General features: G+C 37.8%; 1 protein-coding gene across 1 annotated transcript; it reads left to right on the top strand.

Moving 5' to 3' along the window:
• Positions 1–824: 824 nt before the first annotated feature.
• Positions 825–9,454, top strand: LOC149064722 (tubulin alpha chain-like). Its single transcript, XM_089254865.1, has 4 exons — positions 825–1,647; positions 1,745–2,297; positions 6,817–7,344; positions 9,130–9,454. Exons 2-4 carry the CDS (start codon positions 1,770–1,772, stop codon positions 9,427–9,429), a joined length of 1,356 nt encoding a protein of 451 aa, XP_089110991.1. The 5' UTR covers positions 825–1,647; positions 1,745–1,769; the 3' UTR covers positions 9,430–9,454.
• The last annotated feature ends 320 nt before the right edge of the window (positions 9,455–9,774 follow it).

Here is a 9,774-nt window from a genome sequence, read left to right as displayed (position 1 = left end):
CAGTTTCATGCTCCCGTTTGTAATTTACCAGTAAGTGAAATTCTTTAAAAATTTCACTACTTATCTCATATTAAGACATTAACGAATCAAATTAATTAATTACGTGTTTAGAAACAAGTAATTTATTAAATTGCATTGACTGAAAAAAATTCAAAGTGGTTGAATATCATTCATAACCACTTATTTTTGTTTCGGTGGCATGGTAACCGTTCTTCAGAAGTACTTTTTCTGGATATAGTTATCATTTGGTTATTATTACCAGAATCCTCGAGTCTCGATGTTGTCGCATTAAGCGGCGTGAACTGCAATATATAGTCGACGCTCGATATAGCGAACCCCTTCGTCCCGTCGAAAAACGGTGTTATGTTTGGAGGGTCGTCATATCGAGAGTAAAATATGTGGTAGTCGTTCTATGAAAACATTTGGGAGTTATCCTATCGGTCGTTGCAATGGAACAGTCGCTATAACGCGCGGTCGTTATAACGAGCGTCGACAGTATCTCTGTCAATATTTGTTTAACGCAATAAAAATTGTTTTGTTTTACATATTTCTAAAAGGATTTTTTTCCCTTTATGTGACTTATATAGAAGACTTATATAGGTCCTGAAAGAAATTTTAAAAAAATTAAATTTCATAATTTTAAAAAAAAACTAAGTTGTTTGTGTAAAAGTACCATGATGTGAACTTTCAAAATATTCTTGTAACAGAAAGTTTATTTTCTACGACCGTTCGATAAAACAAAAAGCCCGGGGTCAAGACTTCTTGGATACGCTATACATTACATATAATTGGTTCGTAAAAACCAAAGATATTGAGAAAAAAGTATGATAAAATGTCGTAACCTTTTGAAATACACATGAGAATTTCGTGTCCCTAATAACGCTCGGGAGACGTGCGTACCCAATCGAAATACGTAGGTGGCTTATCTCCCCCCAGAAATACAATCATGTGTGTGTGTGTGTGTTTTTTTTGGTTTTTTTTTACAAATTAAACAGATATAACGTGTTTCACAAGTTAGGAACTTTTGTATATTGGGGGTATCCCTAAACTGAAAATCTCAGTCGAAGCCTGATATAGCGTCCTTCTGATTGAACCAACCACGATTGTAGCCAGAAATAATCCAGTGACGGAATTTTGCATTACAACGAGTTCAATCGATTAATGAGTCGGTTACATTTTTTTTTATTATTATCAAGTTAAAAGTCACAATCTGGTCTCAGCCTTAATCAGTTCAAGCCGTATGTAACGTAACCCCGATAAAGCTCCAACCACGCTTGTCACCAGAAATTTTCAGGAAACATATATGGAATTACAACAAGTTCAATCGATTAGGTAGTTAAAAATTTTGGATTATTAAGAGTTATTGCTTTTTATCACCAAATCATAATCATAATATTCTCAGACTTAATCAGTCGAAGCCCGATTTAATGTCCTCTCGATATAGCGCTTACTACGCCTGCCACCAGAAATTTTCAGTGAACAAATCTTGAATCACAAGTTCAATCGTGATTCCAAATATAACGCCAAACTCATCACTGCGCCAAAATTCATCGAAACGGATGGCGTTGAATCCGGGGATTCAATCGTATATATACTAGATCGCTTGATCAGTTTCAGCTTTCCAAGACCGTTTTTGGTTTGTATACAGTACGTTCAGATAAAAATTGATTCTGAAATTTGTTGTACGGATATAATTATATTAGAGTAAAAATTCGAACTCTGGATATTTTTTTTTTACTTCCAGGTACCCGTCTCTCTGATAGCTGACTATGCGTGAGTGTATTAGCGTACATGTCGGCCAGGCCGGAGTCCAGATGGGTAACGCCTGCTGGGAATTGTATTGCCTTGAGCACGGGATCCAGCCAGACGGTCAGATGCCAAGCGATAAAGCAATCGGGAGCGGAGACGATTCTTTCAACACCTTCTTCAGTGAGACCGGTTCTGGTAAGCACGTCCCTCGTGCCATATATGTGGATCTGGAGCCTACGGTTGTGGATGAAGTTCGAAAAGGGAAGTACCAGCACCTGTTCCATCCCGAACAGATGATCACTGGCAAGGAGGACGCCGCAAATAATTATGCTCGTGGTCACTACACCATCGGTAAGGAGATTGTCGACATCGTGATCGACCGTATCCGTAAATTGGCCGACCAGTGTACTGGTCTCCAAGGCTTCCTCATCTTTCACAGTTTCGGCGGCGGCACCGGTTCTGGTTTCACCTCCCTGTTGATGGAGAGACTTTCAGTTGATTACGGCAAGAAATCAAAGTTGGAGTTTGCTATTTATCCTGCACCTCAGGTCGGTTCATTTTAATTTTATAGTCCATATCTACTTTTCAAATACAATAATCCAGTACGAGAATTTAAATTTGTTTCTTGCTTGAATTGATACTAACTGTCAATTCTTTGAATATGTAACGATGTGCAACTATACTTTCAAACTCTTAAAATCGAAGTTTTCCGCGAAATTGTAAGCAAGGTGACGTTACAACCGAAGGTTGAAGTTTTTAAGAGAAATTAATCGGAGGCAATCAAATACTTAGCATGAAGTTTTTATTTCTTCATGATTAGGGTGGCCAGTTTGACAGGGGAAAAATCCGAGAAATAGGGATAATTATTACGGGACATTGCCGATCCTTGTCAAACATTGTAAAATATCGATGAAACCACCATGTTCTTCATAAATAACAAACTTGGCGAGAAAAATTACAAGTCTGCTAAAATGGGAAAAAAAACATGGCAAACATGTAAAATGAATATTTATATTCATATTCATTGTAACACAAATCCATTTTTTTTCAAATTGTATACCTTCATTCCCGATTCCAGTAAAAATTGGTGATTGAAGCAAGCATCGTTGTAAAAAGACATTTTTGTTTAGTTGAAACAGTGGTGTAAGCAGGGGATTTCGTGCCCCCTTCAAGGTGACCGAAAATTAGGAAAAAAAATTAATATATGGGTGAAAAAATTGAAATATATCGAAAGTATATATCCTATAAATGCTATATAAACCCATTTCTGTGAATTTAAATGCTTTTTGAAGGTTGCAACTCAATTTTTCGGGAAGAAAATTTTTGTCCTCACCTCTAAAAGTATCCTACCACGTACGCCCCTGGTCTGGAAGAGCCAAATATGGAAATGTTTTGCACAGTAATCATGTCAATGAGCAAGTCGGAATGTCAATTTTTTTTTTCAATGTTGGGTATAAATAAAACAGACTATTTGATTTATTGGTCTTGGGAGAAAACGTCATTGGAATGGAAACAAAGGTGACGAAATGTTCGTTATATCCGTTTTGGTTTTTTCATTAATGTTATAAGGAAGGTCCATTAACATTATTCTTTATGGGAACCCATCCTTATCACCAATATAATATTGATGTTATAGCCAAGGTGTTATGACAGTTTGGCTGTACCAGATTGCGAGCCGAGCTGCAACTAAATTTTTGGTCAGCGGGAGCAATCGAGTATTGTGGCACCCCCTTGTAATGTTGGAAAAGTTAAAAGGGAAAATCGGGATTCCCCCCCCCCCAAATCTGTTTTGGAATCCGGGGAACCAGATCTGCCTACCCCCACTCCAGTTACGGCCCTGGTTGTGATCACGTGTGCACATCTAGTCTTAAACTGGATATGCTGAAAAATTTATGTAGTTTTGTTCAACCGTGTTCTGGTTAGGTATTTATGCCGATTCTTGACAAATCGAAGACTTTAAAAGCCAGTCTAAATTTGGGAGTCGCCTATAAAGATACGGAGATTCGGATATCGTGATGATCTGTCATGTCAAAATCAATTCAAAGTAATTAAAAATAACCATTTTCATTGATTTTAACCCTAGTTTTCATCAGCTTTTTTTTTAGCTGGAACGCCAAATTGAAATTGTAGCAATCGATAACCTTCATTCTCATCTCGTAATGTCTTACCGTTTTCTAATTTTGTGACCTTTCGGTTGATAAACGCGCTTAATTTCGAAAAAATGTATTTTTATGCCCGTACTATCCGTGAAAGCGTTGTCATTCAATATGATGTATGAAAAAAATAAAGTCTAACTCTAATAGACATTCACACAAAATTCCAGGATCCTTTCTCGCCCTTTTACTTTAGCAATGACAAGCTCAGATATTTAGTACAGATGATTTTTCATTGAAACTCATTTTTTATCCTTAATTTTCACATGCTGAAATTTGAAAGAAAACCTGCTTTAAAAAAAATAGCATTTTAAAGAAGAGTTTTTGTGATTTCTGCTATGCAGGTGAAAAGGTTAGACTTCTGGAATAAAGTCTTGTCTATATACCTCTCGCACAGGGAAGGCGTGACATGGCTCACCAAACAAAGCACATCCAACAATCGAAGATTGAATGAAATCTCATCCCAAGTATTTTTATGAAATTCTCCAACTTATGAAAAATTGGCGTCTGGTAAAATTTGATGGTCAATTACGATTTATCATGTTTACTAGAACGAGCTTGTGATTATGCGATGCATAATTTTCATATTTTACAAGGCAAATCGTTTACTGTGGGTTTTTCGGGAAAATAAAATTCAAATTTGGGACCAAACATGAAAATATTTTTCCGCGTGTAATCTGCGGTTTATACGTTAAAAATATCTAATCATAATCGTATTATCTATAACTTTGTTGTGATCGGTTTGAATAGGAAAAATACATTTTTTTTTTAAGTTGTCTTTAAAGGTTTATAGATGGCGTATAGATACGAGTATAAAAATTACTGATGAATAAATTTTCATACGCGGATTATACGCATATCTGTTTTTTTTTTTTTCTTCTCGAAGTAGCGAAATTTGCATCTTGGGGTTCTACGCAAGAAAATAGTGCGAGCGATATACATGAAAATTTTTAAATTCCTTTTTTCTTCTACAAATACCTTGAAACCGCTACTTTACAGTATGCCTGACAAGTATTACCTCTATAGTAGACGTACCTCGAATTGGTCCTATATAAATAGAACCGTAGTTGTCCAACTTGAACTGATTTTTGTGTACTGCATTTATGTGGTTTTTTTTTTTTCTTATTGAAAAATGGTAAAAGCTTTAATTTCACTTCAAATTTCTGTGTAAGGTTCGTATTATCCGAAGTTTCGGTTAACCGAGTAAGGTTCTCTGTCCACATTAGCTTGGATCAGGGCTCTACTAAATTTCAACAACCTATAGGGTTAACTCGAGAATTTAGTCACGTAATGATTTATTTTTGTGCGGAGTTAATATATCGTAATGTAAAAAATATAAAAGAAATACCTTTTGTGTCGCAAAAGATGAAAACCAACTATTATAACTCGAAGTAAAAAAAAAATTCGTATTTTGAGCTGTGGTGGTCGAGTGGTTATAGTGACGGACTCGCGATGCGAGGATCCGGGTTCGAACCCCACAGTGGTAGTCGGCTGAAGTTGGTTTTCTGTGGTTCCCAACTTCAAGGCGCAAATGCGAGCCGATCTCCCCGTTAAAGTCTCGCCACAGAGAGCAACAGTCCTACAACAATAAATCATCCAATCATAACACTTCACTCATAGTTAGAAAAACGGTGGCAGATGGCAGCACTACACATAACAACCATTACAGAGAAACAAAAAACTTCGTCATGTTTCCCTACACGTACACGCACATTCCCGCATGTACCAATTCGTTGGGGGATTCCGCGGGGGGGGGGGCTGTGGGCGGAGTGCATGTGTGGTGTAGTAGTAGTAGTAGGTAGGGCCTCCAAAAAATGGCTCGGGGATCCATGATGTTCTTAAGACAGCCACCTCGTTGGGCAATTTGCCTGTTGTGGCGTTGTATTTGTATTTGAGTAATAATCGTTGGTTTTAACCTTCATATCGTAATGTATTTTATTAATAAACTAGCCGATACTCGGCAACGTTGCCCACCCCGTAAGGAAATTATATGTACTTGTATAGGTCAATTAGGCGGTATTTTAAAGGCTCATCTTAAAGGGATTCAATGTCGAGTGACAATAATATTTAATAAATTGAAAGTTGAAAAATAAATTTGTTTTTATTTTGTGAGCAAGAAAAACTTTCTGCATCAATTAAATATTCCAGGCAATCGCTTGGGAAAATAAAAACATTGTGAATCCACATCTGGTGTGTAGGCCACGTAAAGCTGTCCATGGAAAAAACGGCTCAAGTAGGTGCTACTGCTAAACGACTGGCCTTGCGCTTTGTTGATTGTCCTGGCAAAAGCTAAACTGTAATCGCTTGTGTGAAAGTGAATGGCATTTTTTCAGTGATTGCGATTCTACGAATGAAGACGTCTACCTACTCCTTTGGCACATCTAGTTGGAATCGTTGCTTTAATGATGTAATTATGCAATTTCTTTACGAAGAATCTGGTGACGTTGCAGTCTCGGTGTCTCCAAATTTCTTGAGCATTATACATACTCCGACTTTGAGGATCAAGTTATGTGATGGCACAACCCAGAATTTCTGAACGCTGAATATTCCGGGTCTCCAAATCTTACAATTTGAATTTTAAATATTTGTAATGGAAAACCCATTGAAATGCGTAGCTTTGGGTAGAAAAAATTGTTGCATCTGAGATTGAAAACATGGGGGAAAATGCAGAAAAGAGGGGGTTTTCGAGAAATTTCTGCAGTAAAAAAAATTTTATAGTATTTTTTGGTGGGAAGATATGCTTACCGGCTCTCCTTCCACACATTAGCGAAGAATCCTAAAACAAAATTTGAAGTGATACGATCAACGGTGTGAATTTGTATAAAGAAAAAACATACTTTTTCACATTTATATATAAGATATAAATGTGAATTGTCATGTGCTTATTAAACTAAATATTTGAATCATTTACTAGGTATCAACAGCTGTTGTGGAACCATACAATTCTGTTCTAACCACTCATACCACCTTGGAACATTCCGATTGTGCTTTCATGGTCGATAACGAAGCCATATACGACATCTGCCGCAGGAACCTCGACATCGAACGTCCAACTTACACCAACCTTAATCGTTTGATTGGCCAGATCGTGTCTTCAATAACTGCGTCTCTTCGTTTCGACGGAGCTCTCAACGTCGATCTGACAGAGTTCCAAACGAATTTGGTTCCTTATCCCAGAATTCATTTCCCTCTCGTCACATATGCACCGGTTATATCTACAGTAAAAGCCTATCACGAACAGCTGACAGTAGCAGAGATCACCAACGCCTGTTTCGAGCCGGCGAATCAGATGGTGAAATGTGATCCTCGACATGGAAAATACATGGCTTGCTGTCTCCTCTATCGTGGGGATGTCGTCCCGAAAGACGTGAATGCTGCAATTGCTACTATCAAGACCAAGCGCACAATTCAGTTTGTTGATTGGTGTCCAACTGGTTTCAAGGTAATCTTTATATTGCTTATTTGATTCCTGGAGACTACCATCTTCTAATGTAGGGATTCCTAACCTATGGGTTACAGGGGTTTTCGAGATGAGTCTCAAATCCAATTGAAAGGCTCATCTCTGGCTGGGTGTGGTTCACACACAGCCAGAGGTTCTGGAGGTGCGAGTCATTACCTAAGCATGTGTTCTGAATAATTTCTCAAGTCCTTGAAATGAACAGAGTATGAAACAAAATGCATGACGTCAGATTTATTTCACACAGAACAGCTATTTATTTCTATTTACAAATAGAAATCTTGACGGAACGCGACCTATACGAATAGAGTGCGATCTAGAAACAAGATCTGACCTCCCGATACAATTTCAGCTGGATATAATTCCGTTTTTGCGGCGCCACTTATGTACGAAAAATACTTTCTAGAGAAATCTCGACAATTCGCGTAGCATCTTTACTTGTCTTATTTGGCATCCCGACATTGGTAACTTAGTCGTCGCCAAATGTGCCAACTTGGCGATATTTACAGAGAATTGCATTAATTGATTTTACAGGCGAAAAATAACATTACATCATAATTATTTACGTAACTTTCTCAACACGATTCGCACAAGCTTCCGACATGGGTTGCGCAAATCCAATTACCACTCCTATTATAAATGCACTTATTGCGTCACTCGTTTCACTAATTTCGAAAAACAAACATTTCCATGGGTTGCGAAGCTGCTGCTCTATTTTGGGTCACGGCTGAAAAAAAATTTTCGAACCCCTGTTCTCTGATGCTTATAAAGAATGATTCGGGAAAAAAAACCTAGTTTGCGCTGTTTGAGAGCATACGGAGAGAAGGGAAATTTTGGTACCAGCTCCGTGAATAAGCATAGTTTTCGCTCCGTGTGTAGGGACGAAGACAAGAAGTCTGACAGAACGACTGGCTGAGATTTAAAGTATTTATACTGGCGGTGGCGTGAAAAAAAATTATTTTCGAAAATTCTCAATGCAATAGCAGAAACATCAAATTCTTTAATTTTATTGTATGAATAGTAATTTTTCTTGGAGGGAAACAGGCGATTGATATTTCGCTGATCAATCGTAAAAATTTGCAATTTACGATAGAATGATGTGCATAAAAATGAGTTGTAAAATTGCTGCAAATGGCAGTACGGTTTCCTAAGGCATGATGCACACTGGCGAGATACTGCAGACAATGCGGCATGCAACTCGATGCGGATTGGATAAAAACCTAAATTTCTAGTTTTTTAATAAATCCGCATGTGCCGCATCGCTTGCAGCATCGCGCCATTGTATGCATGGAGTATCGCCCTGCCTAAGTTACCGTTTATACAGGTTTTACGCGTAGTTTCAGAATAGAACTGGTTTCCATATGTGTCTCGAAGTATTTTTTTATAAGCATTCCAGCTGGTAGGCACCGCCCTCAGTTTGAGAAATTTTTGTTTGGCGACTCTCCTATTATATATATTTTTATTTAATATGCAAACCTGTGTAAGATCAGTATGCTCTAACTTCATAGTAGCACAGTCAATAAAAATTGGAAAGAACAGGGAATATCGGTTAAAAACAATCACATTCTCACACACGAACATCTGCGAAGGGAGAATGCATAACATTGCACAATAAATCAGTTTTACAAAAATTCCCGAACAAAAACAAACAATAAAATAAACATGTATATTGAACATTAAGTGGCTTCAAAAAGTTTTTACTATATTAATCTTGATATAGCATTTGTTATATAAGATTAATCATTTCCAATCATCAATTTCTTTTTTTAGGTTGGCATCAATTCTCAGCCGCCGACTGTTGTTCCTGGTGGTGACCTAGCCAAATTTCACCGCGCAGTCTGTATGCTGTCTAACACCACGGCAATAGCTGAGGCCTGGGCTAGATTGGATCACAAGTTCGATCTGATGTATGCCAAGAGAGCGTTCGTTCACTGGTATGTTGGGGAGGGTATGGAGGAAGGAGAGTTTTCTGAAGCACGTGAAGATCTTGCAGCCCTGGAGAAAGATTACGAAGAAGTCGGAATTGATTCCACTGAAGTGGTCGAAGACGAGGGAGATGAAGAATTCTAACCCATTAAATCATTGTTACTTTTTTTCCTAGTTTATACACATTGTTTAATTTTTACATTCGCCGTCATTGTTAACTAGTTGTGATTTTAAATCTTAATAAATACTCTGGAACAACTTGTGTGGCCTTTTTTCCTGAAGCAGCCTTTCACGCATAGCTGTCCCAGAACTCCACCGTTAAAGTACGTCCACACTCACTCCGACTGTGAGCGTAATACAGTGAAACTTCGATATATCTGTACTCTGCGGACCAAACAAATGAAGGATTTTTATTGTTACATCGAGTGTCGTTGTAGCGCGGTGTCACTGAATAAATACGCCGGACTTGCAATGTTTGCCATTGCTTTT

This window comes from Pholcus phalangioides, unplaced genomic scaffold (assembly GCF_987345545.1).
Source record: "Pholcus phalangioides strain wild (caught in Gottingen) unplaced genomic scaffold, Ppha-v1.0 ptg000042l_1, whole genome shotgun sequence".
Taxonomy (NCBI): Eukaryota; Metazoa; Arthropoda; class Arachnida; order Araneae; family Pholcidae; genus Pholcus; species Pholcus phalangioides.
The sequence above is the reverse complement of the archived record's forward strand: the minus strand, read 5'-3'. Positions and strand labels throughout refer to the sequence as shown.